Genomic DNA, 16,568 nt, shown 5'->3' on the forward strand with positions numbered 1-16,568 from the left:
GACTGACTGACCAGATGGATAGCATCAACATCAATGATAGTTGCATTGTTTTGGAGGTAATTAAACTGTGAATTATAACAAGTGTTATTTCTATTTTACACCGCTGACTTTTTTATTTTACTAGGCAAGACAGTTAAGATTCTTATTTACAATGGCGGCCTAGGAACAGTGGGTTAATTGCGTTGTTCAGGGGTAGAACGACAGATGTTTACCTTGTCAGCTCGGGGATTCGATCTAGCAACCTTTCTGTTGCTAGGTTGAAAAGAAAGAAACGGAGAGGGACCTACCTGAATTTTTTCAATAGAAATTCTCGTTTTCGTCTCAAAATGATTTCTGTTTGGAGTAAATGGTTTCAGTTGCAACAGACGAAATGTTTTGCAACCGAGTCTGCGTAATGAATACACCCCTGGTTATAACATGAATCCTGTGTCCTGATCTTGTCCTCATTCTTTTTGTGCCCACATTTTCAGACTTGTCTACACATGGTGTTAAAATGTATTTTATCCATGCACTGTGTATGCATTGTGACCAGATTTCCCGGCCCTCCTGTAAGACGCACAGCCTGCTGATGCCATAAGTCAGTGGTGCCAGTTGTAAATTATTTTAGAGGGCAGAATAATAATTTAAATGGATTCACTGTCCAGAGCCATCTACACTTGTAAGATATCCAGACACAATGCGTGCCTGACTACCTCCGAAGATGGGCAAGAGGATCTGATCACATTCAGATCACAATGCATCTTAGTTTTTTGCCCCCATTTTCATGATATCCAATTGGTAGTTACAACCTTGTCTCATCCCTGCAACGAGGCGAAGGTTGAGACACGCATCCTCTGAAACGTGACCTGCCAAGCCGTGCTGCTTCTTAACACACTGCTCGCTTAACCCCGGAAGTCAGCCTTACCAATGTGCTGAAGGATTCCAGCTTTTATCAAAAGTTGGCATTTTAGCTAACCTTAACCCTATTCCTAACCTTAATCTAATTCTCCTAACCTTCTACTTTAATTATCCTAACCTGTTGCATAAGATCTTCTAACTTGCTACAAACAGTCAAATCTGACCAAAGCTGGATGCCTTCTAGCCATGACCTGTTTTCTCCGACACATTGGTAAGGCTGACTTCTGGGTTAAGCGAGCAGTGTGTTAAGAAGCAGCGTGTCTCGTTTCCGAGGACCAAACTCAGCTTGCTTATTCACTCAAAATACCAATTAGTGAAAAAAAGGCTCAGAATTAGGCTGCCTGTGTAATGTAGCCAATTCATCTTATGTATATGTTGGGTTGGTCAGATCTAATATTATGGGTTACATACAGACTCAGTAAAAAAAGATGGTGGATGGAGATTTGGATGTTTATTACTGTGAAATGTGTTTCTCGCAGGCTTCCACATAGGTCTGTCTTATCTCATTCTTCACAAAAGTCAGTGAGATATACAGTACTTCTCTTGAATTCTTCCATATCTGTAATAGCTATGTATAGCATTATTTCCTTATTGGGCAAAAATAACACACACCTTTGTTTTCGATGATCCTCATAGAAAGAACAAGTATAGAATTCATTATAAACTCAGCCTTGTGTTAAACCCTTCATCATGAGAAATATTGTACAATTTCACAGTGGATTCAGTGGTGTGTAATATGACAAGTGTGAGTCTGAAACCTTCATGATGCTCAGTTTAAGTCTAAGATTAGGCTTTTACATTTTTCCAACATATATTCACTACTAAAAAAAACAAGGCATTTAATTTTCCATTCTACACATACACTGAGTGTACAAAACATTAGAGCGCTTCAAAGGGTGAGAGGGCATGACAAACAATTAAAGATCTGCAACGCTACAGGGTTTTTCCATGTTCAACAGTTTCCGTGTGTATCAAGAAAGGTCCACCACCCAAAGGGCATCCAGCCAACTTGACACAACTGTGGGAAGCATTGGAGTCAACATGGGCCACATCCCTTTCGATACTTTGTAGAGTCCATGCCCCGATGACTTGAGGCTCTTCTGATTCAATATTAGGAAGGTGTTCCTAATGTTTTGTACACTCAGTGTCGTCCTGTACCTTGGGATTTCACAATCTTGATTTCTTAAAAGTATACTGAACAAAAATGTAAATGTATAGTGTTGGTCCCATGTTTCATGAGAAAGATCCCAGAAATGTTCCATATGCACAAAAAGCTTATTTCTCTCAAATTGTGCACACATTTGTTTACATCCCTTTTAGTGAGCATTTCTCCTTTGTCAATATAATTAATCCACTTGATAGGTGTGGCATATTAAGAAGCTGATTAAACAGCATGCTCATTACACAGGTGCACCTTGTTCTGGGGACAATAAAAGGCCACTCTAAAATGTTCTGTTTTGTCATACAATACAATGCCACAGATGTCTTAAGTTTTGAGGAAGTGTGCAATTGGCATGCTGACTGCAGAAATGTTCAACAGAGTTTACCCAGAGAATGTAATGTTAATTTCTCTACTATAAACCGTCTCCAACATAATTTTAGAGAATTTGGCTGTACGTCCAACCGGCCTCACAACCGCAGACCACGTGTAACCATGCCAGCCCAAGACGTCCTCATCCGGCTTCTTCACCTGCAGGATCGTCTGAGGAGATGAAGAGTATTTCTGTCCTGTGATAAAGCCTTTTTGTTGGGAAAAACTCATTCTGATTGGCTGGGCCAGGCCCACCCATGGCTGCGCTCATTTCCCAGTAATGTGAAATCCATAAATTAGGGCCTAATTTATATATTTAAATTGACTGATTTCCTTCTATGAACTGTAACTAAAGTAAAATCTTTCAAATGGTTGCATTTTGCGTTAACATTTTTGTTCAGTATAGCTTTCATTCTTCATTTTATATAATAATAATAAAAGCTATTATTTTGTCATTTTATATAATAATAATGAAAACTATTATTTTGTCAATCAATCTTTAACTCTTGACTTGGCCAACCTGTAGTCAGGTGTAAGGTTGCTGTGGAGTTAAAGACAGAAAGAGCACCACTGTAAAGTAAATGTACCTTAAAAACACACAAAAGTATGCATGTATATGCGCACACACAGACACACAGGATACAGCGAAGGCACAGGTGATGTAATGTAGCTGCACAGATGCTGTGCTAGGCTTAAAGTCACACCCTGATGTGGATCTGCTTGCGGTAGAACTCATAGTCCTCTGGTACAGTATCTGATGGGAAAAAGAAAGAAAGGTTATAACCAGGAAGCCATAACAATTTCAATTGAATTAATTCAAGAGGTTAAATTCCAATTCAAGAAGGTTGACATACCGTTGCAGCGATAGCCCAGGTTGGACCAGATGATTTGCTCCTGGGAGAAGCAGAAGACGCCCAGCCTCCCGCCCCTCATTGAGGTGTCCACCAGCACGCCCGAGTCTGCCACCAATGTCATGCCTTCATACAACCTCACTCTGGCATAGATATACACAATGAAAAGCTGTACAGATCGCTCTATCATCTGAATTATATATAGATACTGTATAGCCATAAAGAGCTATAGATCTATCTCTATACAGTAAACAGCTCAAGGAAACAGTGAGGAAGGCCCTACTTAATAACCTTCCATCTTCTCTAAATTTGCTGTTGAATTACAGATATCTGAGTTGCCTAACTTTTTCACATGATTGGTTAACTTGATGTTCCTAGGGCCTCCACCGAACTACTGTATGTATATGTATGTACAGTCGTGGCCAAAAGTTTTGAGAATGACACAGATATTCGTTTCCACAAAGTTTGCTGCTTCAGTGTCTTTAGCTATTTTTGTCAGATGTTACTATGGAATACTGAAGTATAATTACAAGCATTTCATAAGCGTCAAAGGCTTTTATTGACAATTACATGAAGTTGATGCAAAGAGTCAATATTTGCAGTTTTGACCCTTGTTTTTCAAGACCTCTGCAATCCGCCCTGGCATGCTGTCAATTAACTTCTGGGCCACATCCTGACTGATGGCAGCCCATTCTTGCATAATCAATGCTTGGAGTTTGCAAGAATTTGTGGGTTTTTGTTTGTCCATCCGCCTCTTGAGGATTGACCACAAGTTCTCAATGGGATTAAGGTCTGGGGAGTTTCCTGGCCATGGACCCAAAATATCAATGTTTTGTTCCCCGAGCCACTTAGTTATCACTTTTGCCTTATGGCAAGGTGCTCCATCATGCTGGAAAAGGCATTGTTCGTCACCAAACTGTTCCTGGATGGTTGGGAGAAGTTGCTCTCGGAGGCTGTGTTGGTACCATTCTTTATTCATGGCTGTATTCTTAGGCAAAATTGTGAGTGAGCCTTGGCTGAGAAGCAACCCCACACATTAATGGTCTCAGGATGCTTTACTGTTGACATGACACAGGACTGATGGTAGCGCTCACCTTGTCTTCTCTGGACAAGCTTTTTCCGGATGCCCCAAACAATCGGAAAGGGGATTCATCAGAGAAAATAACTTTACCCCAGTCCTCAGCAGTCCAATCCCTGTACCTCTTGCAGAATATCAATCTGTCCCTGATGTTTTTCCTGGAGAGAAATGGCTTCTTTGCTGCCCTTCTTTACACCAGGCCATCCTCCAAAAGTCTTCACCTCACTGTGCATGCAGGTGCACTCACACCTGCCTGCTGCCATTCCTAAGCAAACTCTGTCCCTGGTGGTGCCCCGGTCCCGCAACTGAATCAACTTTAGGAGAGGTTCCTGGCACTTGCTGGACTTTCTTGGGCGCCCAGAAGCCTTCTTCACAACAATTGAACCGCTCTCCTTCTTGATGATCCGATAAATGGTTGATTTACATTTACATTTAAGTCATTTGGCAGACGCTCTTATCCAGAGCGATTTAGGTGCAATCTTACTTGCCTGTGAAGCCCTTTTTGTGCAAAGCAATGATGACGGCATGTGTTTCGTTGCAGGTAACCATGGTTGACAGAAGAAGAACAATGATTCCAAGCACCACCCTCCTTTTGAAGCTTCCAGTCTGTTATTTGAACTCAATCAGCATGACAAAGTGATCTCCAGCCTTGTCCTCGTCAACACCCACACCTGTGTTAACAAGAGAATCACTGACATGATGTCAGCTGGTCCTTTTGTGACAGGGCTGAAATGCAGTGGAAATGTTTTTGGGGGATTCAGTTCATTTGCATGGCAAAGAGGGACTTTGCAAGTAATTGCAATTTATCTGATCACTTTTCATAACATTCTGGAGTATATGCAAATTTCCATCATACAAACTGAGGCAGCAGACTTTGTGAAAATGTATATTTGTGACATTCTCAAAACTTTTGGCCATGACTGTATACAGTCCATTCAGAAAGTATTCAGACCCTTTGACTCTTTCCACGTTTTGTTACGTTACAGCATTATTCCAAAATTGATTAATAGTTTTTTTTTCTCCCGCATCAAATGTGAAAAAACAGGTTTAGACATTTTTGCAAATGTATAAAAAAAGACTGAAATATCACATTTACATACGTATTCAGACCCTTCACACAATACTTTGTTGAAGCACCTTTGGCAACGAGTACATCCTCAAGTCTTATGGGTATGGCGCTACAATCTTGGCACACCTGTATTTGGGGAGTTTCTCACATTCCTCTCTGCAGATTCTCTCAAGCTCCGTCAGGTTGGATGGGGAGCTTTGCTGCACAGCTATTTTCAAGTCTCTCCAGAGATGTTCAAGCTGGTTCAAGTCTGGGCTCTGGCTGGGCCACTCAAGGACATTCAGAGACTTTTCCCGAAGCCACTCCCACATTGTCTTGGCTGTGTGGTTAGGGTCGTTGTCCTATTGGAAGGTGAACCTTCGCCCCAGTTTGAGGTTCTGAACATTCTGGGGCAGGTTTTCATCAAGGATCTCTCTGTACTTTGCTCTGTTCATCTTTGCCTCGTTCCTGACTAGTCTCCCATTCCTGCCGCTTAAAAACATCCCTGCAGCCACCACTATGCTTCACCGTAGGTATGGTGCCAGGTTTCCTCCAGATGTGATGCTTGGCATTCAGGCCATAAAGTTCAATCTTGGTTTCATCAGACCAGAGAATCTTGTTTCTCATGGTCTGAGAGTCTTTAGGTGCTATTGGCAAACTCCAAGCAAGCTGTCATGTGCCTTTTACTGAGGAGTGGCTTCTGTCTGGCTACTCTACCATAAAGTGATGGAGTGCTGCAGAGATGGTTGTCCTTCTGGGAGGTTCTCCCATCTCCACAGAGGAACTCTGTTTGAGTGACCATCGGGTTCTTGGTCACCTCTCTGACCAAGGCCCTTCTCCCCCGATTGCTCAGTTTGGCCGGGCGGCCAGCTCTAGGAAGAGTCTTGTTGGTTCCAAACTTCTTCCATTTAAGAATGATGGAGGGCACTGTGTTCTTGGAGACCTTCAATGTTGCAGAAGTTTTCTTATACCTTTCCCTAGATCTGTGCCTCAACAAAATCCTGTCTTGGAGCTCTAAAATCATGTCCAATCAATTGAATTTACCAGAGGTGGACTTCAATCAAGTCGTAGAAACATCTCAAGGATGATCAATGGAAAAAGGATGCACCTGAGCTTAATTTCGAGTCTCATAGCAAAGGGTCTGAATACTTATGTAATTAAGGTATTTACGTTTTATTTGTAATAAATTTGCAAAAATTTCTAAAAACCTGTTTTAAAGGCTGTAACGCAACAAAATGTGGAAAAAGTCAAGGGGTCTGAATAGTTTACGAAGGCACTGTATTCATATATACACTATCATTCAAAAGTTTGGGGTCACTTAGAAATGTCCTTGTTTTTGAAAGAAAAACACATTTGTTGTCCATTAAAATAACATCAAATTGATCTTAATTACAGTGCAGACATTGTCAATATTGTCAATGACTATTGTAGCTGGAAAAGGCTGATTTTGAATGGATTATCTACATAGGCGCACAGAGGCCCATTATCAGCAACCATCATTCTTCTGTTCCAATGGCACGTTGTGTTAGCTAATCCAAGTTGATCATTTTAAAACGCTAATTAGTCATTAGAAAACCCTTTTGCAATTATGTTTGCACAGCTTTACTAATCTTCCATGAGTTTTACTAACAATACACACACACATTAACTCGGTGGAGGACCTGGGATATATATACAGTGGGGCAAAAAAGTATTTAGTCAGCCACCAATTGTGCAAGTTCTCCCACTTAAAAAGATGAGAGAGGCCTGTAATTTTCATCATAGGTACACTTCCACTATGACAGACAAAATGAGAAAAAAAAATCCAGAAAATCACATTGTAGGATTTTTAATGAATTTATTTGCAAATTATGGTGGAAAATAAGTATTTGGTCAATAACAAAAGTTTCTCTCAATACTTTGTTATATACCCTTTGTTGGCAATGACAGAGGGCAAACGTTTTCTGTAAGTCTTCACAAGGTTTTCACACACTGTTGCTGGTATTTTGGCCCATTCCTCCATGCAGATCTCCTCTAGAGCAGTGATGTTTTGGGGCTGTTGCTGGGCAACACGGACTTTCAACTCCCTCCAAAGATTTTCTATGGGGTTGAGATCTGGAGACTGGCAAGGCCACTCCAGGACCTTGAAATGCTTCTTACGAAGCCACTCCTTCGTTGCCCGGGTGGTGTGTTTGGGATCATTGTCATACTGAAAGGCCCAGCCACGTTTCATCTTCAATGCCCTTGCTGATGGTAGGCTTTGTTACTTTGGTCCCAGTTCTCTGCAGGTCATTCACTAGGTCCCCCCGTGTGGTTCTGGGATTTTTGCTCACCGTGATCACTTGTGATCATTTTGACCCCACGGCGTGGAGCCCCAGAACGAGGGAGATTATCAGTGGTCTTGTATGTCTTCCATTTCCTAATAATTGCTCCCACAGTTGATTTCTTCAAACCAAGCTGCTTACCTATTGCAGATTCAGTCTTCCCAGCCCGGTGCAGGTCTACAATTTTGTTTCTGGTGTCCTTTGACAGCTCTTTGGTCTTGGCCATAGTGGAGTTTGGAGTGTGACTGTTTGAGGTTGTGGACAGGTGTTTTTTATACCGATAACAAGTTCAAAAAGGTGCCATTAATACAGGTAACGAGTGGAGGACAGAGGAGCCTCTTAAAGAAGAAGTTACAGGTCTGTGAGAGCCAGAAATCTTGCTTGTTTTGTAGGTGACCAAATACTTATTTTCCACCATAATTTGCAAATAAATTAATTAAAAATCCTACAACGTGATTTTCTGGATTTTTTTTCTCATTTTGTCTGTCATAGTTGAAGTGTACCTATGATGAAAATGACAGGCCTCTCTCATCTTTTTAAGTGAGAGAACTTGCACAATTGGTGGCTGACTAAATACTTTTTTGCCCCACTGTATATATATATATACACTGAACAAAAATATAAACGCAACATGTAAAATGTTGGTCCCGTGTTTCATGAGCTGAAATAAAATATCCCAGAAATGTTCCATGCACACAAAAAACGTATTTTTCTCAAATTTTGTGCACACATGTTTTTACATCCCTGTTAGTGAGCATTTCTCCTTTGCCAAGATAATCCATCTGACATGTGTGGCATATCAATAAGCTGATTAAACATCATGATCATTACCCAGGTGCTCCTTGTGCTGGAGACAATAAAATGTGCAGTTTTGTCAACACAAAGCCACCGATGTCAACGATGTTTCAAGTTTTAAGGGAGCGTGCAATTGTCATGCTGACTGTAGGAATGTCCACCAGAGCTGTTGACAGAATAGATAGTTAATTTCTATACCATAAGCTGCCTCCAATGTCATTTTAGAGAATTTGGCAGTATGTCCAACCAGCCTCACAACAGCAGACCTCGCGTAACCACCCCAGCCCAGGGCCTCCACATCCGGCTTCTTCAACTGTGGGATCGTCTGAGAGCTCTCTCTCAGACGAGGTCTGCTGGGGGGAGGGGGGGGGGGAGTATTTCTATCTGTAATAAAGCCCTTTTGTGGGGGAAAACTCATTCTGATGGACTGGGCCTGGCTCCCCAGTGGGTAGGCCTGGCTGCACCCCTGCCCAGTCATGTGAAATCCATAGATTAGGGCCTAATGAATTTATTTCAATTGACTGACTTCTTTGAAATTGTTGCATGTTGCATTTATGTTTTTGTTCAGTATGTATACTTTTTGGGTTGTGTAAAATGTGTTTATTTATAGGTCTCGAGATCTCAAAATGTTTTCCCTGTTAAAATAAAGGTTAAATACAAATACTACATTGGCAGAAGAATACAACTAGGAGTAGAGCATTTGTATCTGTAATGCCCTTTTTTTAATTTATTTTTTTATCTGTAATGCCACTTTTTGCTCACTTGATGTATCCCATCTGCGGGCGGTGGCTGAGGTGCCAGCGGTAGGATGTCTTGTCCCTCCAGCCCACATTCCGGGGGTCCTTCCACAGCAGGGTGACCTCGCCCGGGGTGTCGCCCGTGTGCCACAGGGCGTTCCGGAGGTACTCGCCTGGACCCGTACGTGACTTCACTGCCTGTAGAGAAAAGCGAGTAAAGTCAAGTGTGTGGCTGGGGTAATCTAATATATATTACATTTGAAGTTGAGGCAGGTAGCTGGAACTACCCAACTGGATGACGTGGGATGTGGACTCCTATTGACACAAGACTACTTTGAAGGTCTAAAAACATCTGACAAACTTCTGATGTTTGAGAGTAATGTCCCTTTAAAGCCAACTGGTGCAGTTTCCTGTGTGCCCCACCTTTAGTTGCAGGCCTGGCTGGGCCATGGCCCTAAAAGGCAGCAACTGCCAGTAGGTCTGCTCCGTCTGTTTCCACATGACCACGTAGAAGCTGGACGAGTCCTGGTAACCGAAGATGAAGCCCACGTAGTCATCGTCTGTGGCCGTGTTGATGTGGAATGTCCCTTCAAAGTCTACCCCGTTGAAGGCTGTGTAGCCTGGTGGGGATCGGGTTGAGGGAGAGAGAGAGAGCGAGATACTTGACTTTTCATGCTCTTTTTTTGAGACATTTTCACGTAAAAAGGAGAGAAAGTGGGATAAAGAGGGGTGGGGTCAGAGAAAGACAGACAGAAAGATACACAGAGTGACAGAAGGAGGTTTACAGACTTACCTATGGCCAAACCAGGGTCACTGTTCATGGTTTGAACAATTTCCATACCCTAAAAATACATTTCAGAACAATACTAAATTAATTGAAGTACATACAATATAATGTTTGTTTTCTACATGGGAATATTCCAAATGGTCACCCGATTGAGCACAATCCACTTGGGTTCGATTTGGGCATCGCCCTCCGGGTCCAGGATGACTGTCTGATAGTTTCTGAAGTCGGTCATTGTGACTTCAGCACTCTCTGGACACACGTCAATCAAGTCTATCACGGAGTCGTTGTCAAAGTCATTCTCGCACATGTCACCAACGCCATTTCCTGATTGGATAAGGGGGACACAAAAATACACAAACATACACCACTCTGAGAACACAGATGGGGAGGGGAGTATAGCGGAAATAGGTTACTGTAGTATGACATACAGTATAGTTTAGGACAAACATAGGTGGCCTGTGGTAGTTTGCCAGCAGTCCAATAAAATGCCAAACCATTTAAAACAGAATACGAAATTCTACTCTAACTTTAATTTCCAGTAAAAAGTGCTACACCTCTGTGTGTGTCTGAAAAGTTACAGATTGGGCCTTTAAATCCTGGTCACCTTCTCACGTGTGAGTTTCAACTATCTCGAACAGTCGCCCCAGTGTGAGTTTCTTTATGTACGCGATGTCAGAATATACTTACTCACTGTTCCAAAATGTGATTCAAACCAAGTCACGCTGCCTGCTAATTATCTATAGGCTATGTTTCAACAATTCAATTCACATATAAGTAGTCCATTTCACTGTTGCGGACAATTTACGTTTGAGGCTTTACTGAGCAGGACATACTTCTCTCTTCAATGAAAGCCCAAGCACAAACTTTTTCCTCTCTGGCACATTTTCCAGCTTCCTTGACTACTAATAATAACTTTGACATGTGTACATTCCTATCAAAGTAAATGCCTTCTTACGCTATCATTATAGTTTCTGTATATCGTGTTGTCGTTTCTAATGTAGCACACCGTATGTATGGAGCATAATGTATTAACTGTTTTAATCACGTTTTCAAGTTCTGGTGACAAATACTGCATTCCGATTTTTGCATAGATTATAATGGACACATATGAAGTGTGTAAAATACTTTTTTGAAGGATGTAATTATTATGATGAGCTAATGCTAAGCTATTTGCCAGCTACAGTTGAAGTCGGAAGTTTACATACAACTTAGCCAAATACGTTTTTCACAATTCCTGACATTTAATCCTAGTAAAAAGTCCCTGTCTTCATCAGTTCGGATCACCACTTTATTTTAAGAATGTGACATGTCAGAATAATAGTAGAGAGAATGATTTATTTCAGCTTTTATTTCTTTCATCACATTCCCAGTGGGTCAGAAGTTTGCATACACTCAATTAGTATTTGGTAGCATTGCCTTTAATTTGTTTAACTTGGGTCAAACCTTTTGGGTAGCCTTCCACAAGCTCCCCACAATAAGTTGGGTGAATTTTGGCCCATTCCTCCTGACAGAGCTGGTATAACTGAGTCAGGTTTGTAGGCCTCCTTGCTCGCACACGCTTTTTCAGTTCTGCCCACAAATTGTCTATGGGATTGAGGTCAGGGCTTTGTGGTGGCCACTCCAATACCTTGACTTTGTTGTCCTTAAGCCATTTTGCCACAACTTTGGAAGTATGCTTGGGGTCATTGTCCATTTGGAAGACCCATTTGCGACCAAGCTTTAACTTCCTGACTGATGTCTTGAGATGTTGCTTCAATATATCTTCATAATTTTCTTTCCTCATGATGCAATCTATTTTGTGAAGTGCACCAGTCTCTGCAGCAAAGCACCCCCACAAGATGATACTGCCACCCCCACAAGATGATACTGCCACCCCCGTGCTTCACGATTGGGATGGTGTTCTTCAGCTTGCAAGCCTCCCCCTTTTTCCTCCAAACATAACAATGGTCATTATGGCCAAACAGTTCTATTTTTGTTTCATCAGACCAAATCAAAAATCAAATCAAATTTATTTATATAGCCCTTCGTACATCAGCTGATATCTCAAAGTGCTGTACAGAAACCCAGCCTAAAACCCCAAACAGCAAGCAATGCAGGTGTAGAAGCACGGTGGCTAGGAAAAACTCCCTAGAAAAGCCAAAACCTAGGAAGAAACCTAGAGAGGAACCAGGCTATGTGGGGTGGCCAGTCCTCTTCTGGCTGTGCCGGGTAGAGATTATAACAGAACATGGCCAAGATGTTCAAATGTTCATAAATGACCAGCATGGTCGAATAATAATAAGGCAGAACAGTTGAAACTGGAGCAGCAGCACGGCCAGGTGGACTGGAGACAGCAAGGAGTCATCATGTCAAGTAGTCCTGGGGCATGGTCCTAGGGCTCAGGTCAGTTGAAACTGGAGCAGCAGCACGGCCAGGTGGACTGGGGGACATTTCTCCAAAAAGTATGATCTTTGTCCCCAAAGGGAGTTGCAAACTGTAGTCTGGATATTTTATGGGGGTTTTGGAGCAGTGGCTTCTTCCTTGCTGAGCAGCCTTTCAAGTTATGTCGATATAGGACTCATTTTACTGTGGATATTGATACTTTTGTACCTGTTTCCTCCAGCATCTTCACAAGGTCCTTTGCTGCTGTTCTGGGATTGATTTGCACTTTTCACACCAAAGTACGTTCATCTCTAGAAGACAGAACGCGTCTCCTTCCTGAGCGGTATGACGGCTGCATGGTCCAATGGTGTTTATACTTGCATACTATTGTTTGTACAGATGAATGTGGTACCTTCAGGCGTTTGGAAATTGCTCCCAAGGATGAACAGGACTTGTGGAGGTCTACAATTGTCTTTCTGAGGTCTTGGCTGATTTATTTTGATTTTCCCATGATGTCAAGCAAAGAGGCACTGAGTTTGAAGGTAGGCTTTGAAATAAATCCACAGGTACACCTCCAATTGACTCAAATTATGTCAATTAGCCCATCAGAAGCTTCTAAAGCCATAAAATCATTTTCTGGAATTTTCCAAGCTGTTTAAAGGCACAGTCAACTTAGTGAATGTAAACTTCTGACCCACTGGAATTGTGATACAGTGAATTATAAGTTAAATAATCTGTCTGTAAACAATTGTTGGAAAAATTACTTGTGCCATGCACAAAGTAGATGTCCTAACCGACTTGCCAAAACTATAGGTTGTTAACAAGAAATTTGTGGAGTGGTTGAAAAATGAGTTTTATTAACTCCAACCTTAGTGTATGTAAACTTCTGACTTCAACTGTATGTGTGGCGCCATGTTTGCTGTCCTCATACAATGCATTCACGTAAACGTCTGTTAGACCACGGATTACTTTTCTTCGATTTTTAGAAAGGGTTTACTCAATTATTTAGATCACTGGTGAGGTCACCAGCGATGTGATGAATTGTAAATAGTAAATGCTATTAGCCTTATTCATATTATGGTTTCTGTCATCCGAGAGTTAGCTAAATATCACTGCTTGTGTTAGGTCACTCTTTCCTCAGTTAACACTACGACTAATGTGGCCACCTCAAACACTGACTGTTGCGTCAATCATAACTGTAACCTTCTAAATAAGTGTTCTAATCACAGCGGTTTGAGCGTACGCTGCAGGGACCACTGTAGAATGATCACACCCTTTGATCATACGTGTCAAAGGGTTAAAACTCTGCGCTTCAAAGAATTTCTTTCCCTGGAACTCCTCCCATACCATTAGTGTCTGTCTGGCTGGGGTTAGGGATGAGACGACAGTTATCCGGCCCGGGAGGTCTCGCATCTGGAATGCCATCGTTGTCGTCGTCATCGTCGCATTCATTGCCGATGCCGTCATTGTCTGAGTCCAGCTGGGAGCTGTTAGGGACGTCTGGACAGTTGTCCCTTGAATCCTGGTGGCCGTCCCCATCCCTGGACAAGATTGGGACATTAGGAGAAGGCTCAAGTATACAACCTGAGATCAAGGACAGGTTGTATACTTATTGTAAAATTATGTTTTTTATACATCTTGTTAGTGACAAGAAAAAGACAGCTTTACCTTGTTCAGCCTGGTTGTCATCTGGTTATATAACCAGATAACAGCTCCAAAAATAGCTTCTTTATGTTTTGCTGAAGTCCCCTAATCCAGAAAACTAATAAGAGCACTCACATGTCCTGGTTGGTGTCACACACATCTCCCACCAGGTCGTTGTCTGTATCAGACTGAACGGAGAAAATAGGTTTCAAAGATTTCCTCAGTAAACTATAGTTTTATTTCAACTCTCTAGAATGTTATTCTTGACCTCTGACCTGCATGGGGTCGTTGACTTCCGGGCAGCTGTCACAAGCGTCCCCCACTCGATCCCCGTCACGGTCAGTCTGCATAGGGTTGGGCACCTTGGGACAGTTGTCCAGCACGTTTGGGATACCTGGCGAGAGGACAAGGAGGAGGAGGATGAGCGATTCATTTATGGTTTTGGGCCGGTATTCACAAAGGGTCTCAAGAGTAGAGAGGTGATGATCTAGGATTAAGTCTTCCCTGTTCATATACTTTTATTTATTATGATTGACAGGCAAAAGTGATCCTATATCAGCACTCCTACTCTGAGATTCTTTGTGAATACTGGCCCTGGAGTGCCAAAACACTTCCGGGAACACTTGCGAAACAAACACTTCCATTCTCTCCCTCTATTCATGAACAAAATCAGACAAGGAACATAATCAATAATATCAACCAATCAGTTAACTACCAGGTGGGGAAAAAACCCAGCAGTACTTTGGTCCTTGTGGGGCAGTAATTGAATAGCCCTGTCCTAAGCGATCCATAGCCTACCATCCCCATCAATGTCATTGTCACAGGTATCCCCAGCCCCGTTTCCATCTGTGTCCTTCTGGCTTCCGTTGGGAACGTTGGGGCAGTTGTCACACGTGTCCCCATACGAGTCTGTGTCCGAGTTCTGTTGATCCTTGTTGGGGACCAGACGGCAGTTGTCCTAGAAAAACGAAGAGGAAAAACTACATGGTGTGAAGTGGAAACAGGGAGATTCCATTTTGCCTACTGAACATAATCCCCCACTGACAAAATACAAACACAGAATTTCTAAACCCAGAGGCGCAACCATCGCAACATTTCTGGGAACACTTGCGAAATAGACCAGACCATGGTTTAAAGAGTCAAAGAGAGAAGTGAAAAATTCTTCCTTACTTGTTCATTTTCTGAAAATGTAAAGGCACAACATTGATTCGAGCCAATGTCTCAAGTAGTTGAACATGTTATGACTTCAACCTCGTGAAACTGGCGAACTGACACATTTTCTGTCAAAAACAACTTTATATTGAAGGAGTACCTTTGATTTCACGGTGTGCACATGCACAGTTTGGCATGAGGCGACCGTTAGACCTGATGACACGTTCCTACGCGTGCGCTTAGCTAGGCAACGTCACCATGGCATCGCCTACAAGTGTGATCGGGGATTTCTGTTGGAGGAACAGTTTTAGCCTGTCTTCATAATGTACTGTCTTGGGTACAAGGCTAGACTGACCTCCACGTTCTGGATTCCGTCTCCGTCCGCATCTTCATCACACTGGTCACCTATACCGTCTCCGTCTGCATCCTCCTGGCCAGAGTTGGGCGTGTTCACACAGTTGTCCTGCATAGGGAACACAACACATGATGATTGTGGTAAGTAAGACATTTTGTTAGTGTTTTTGTGTGTGTGTGTGTGTGTGTGTGTGTGTGTGTGTGTGTGTGTGTGTGTGTGTGTGTGTGTGTGTGTGTGTGTGTGTGTGTGTGTGTGTGTGTGTGTGTAACAAGCTTACGGCTCGGCAGTGATAGTCATTGTCTATGCAGGGGAGAGGTTGGTCGGGGTAGCCATCAATGTCTGTGTCTGGACCACATGTATGCCCATTACCTGCCCAGCCCACATTACACTGTAAGGGAAGAGATATTCAGAGAGAATATACCAAGTGGTAAAAAATTGGAACAGGATTTCTTAATGATGTCATACTGTATAACCAGATTACAACCAACTGGTCTCTGTTATAACCAAATAAAGACGTCTTTTCCATGGCAACACATTTTGGGGAAAATGTCATATTTTGGTTGTTATCTTTTTCTTGCTAAAAAAGACATTGAAGGGATAGTTCACCCAAATTACAAAATTACATATTGGTTTCCTTACCCCGTAAGCAGTATAGGGACAAGGTATGACAGAAATCCATGCGTTGGAAATCCATGCGTTTAGTTTAGTTTCCACATGCAATATTTTAGCGTTTCTGGCACAAATCTTATTCAAGTCATGGGACAAATATTAGCATTTTTCGCACATCATGTTCAAATAAACTATAAGGGACGTTGTTGAAGTTCACAATCAATTTTAGATACTTTTGGAGGATTTGGACATGATGCATGAAAAATGATAATATCGGTCCCATGACATGAATGGGATTTGTGCCACAAATGCTAAAACATTAGCACGTGAAAACAATGCCAGGCAAACTTAACCAAAGCATGAATTGCCGGAAACCAATTGGTCATTTTGTAATTTGGGTGAACTATCCCTTTAACAACT

At 42.1% G+C, this 16,568-nt stretch overlaps 1 protein-coding gene across 1 annotated transcript in view; it reads right to left on the bottom strand.

Moving 5' to 3' along the window:
• Positions 1-1,335: 1,335 nt before the first annotated feature.
• Positions 1,336-16,568, bottom strand: part of LOC135549863 (thrombospondin-3b-like) — a 37,675-nt gene continuing 22,442 nt past the window's right edge. Inside the window, 12 exon segments of the mRNA XM_064980219.1 lie at positions 1,336-3,182; positions 3,283-3,422; positions 9,266-9,438; positions 9,664-9,860; positions 10,034-10,082; positions 10,173-10,351; positions 13,736-13,929; positions 14,168-14,220; positions 14,308-14,426; positions 14,831-14,990; positions 15,540-15,647; positions 15,817-15,927. Coding sequence (XP_064836291.1) covers positions 3,127-3,182; positions 3,283-3,422; positions 9,266-9,438; positions 9,664-9,860; positions 10,034-10,082; positions 10,173-10,351; positions 13,736-13,929; positions 14,168-14,220; positions 14,308-14,426; positions 14,831-14,990; positions 15,540-15,647; positions 15,817-15,927 — 1,539 coding nt within the window. The 3' untranslated portion in view covers positions 1,336-3,126.

Source organism: Oncorhynchus masou, chromosome 12, assembly GCF_036934945.1.
Source record: "Oncorhynchus masou masou isolate Uvic2021 chromosome 12, UVic_Omas_1.1, whole genome shotgun sequence".
NCBI classification, from domain to species: Eukaryota; Metazoa; Chordata; class Actinopteri; order Salmoniformes; family Salmonidae; genus Oncorhynchus; species Oncorhynchus masou.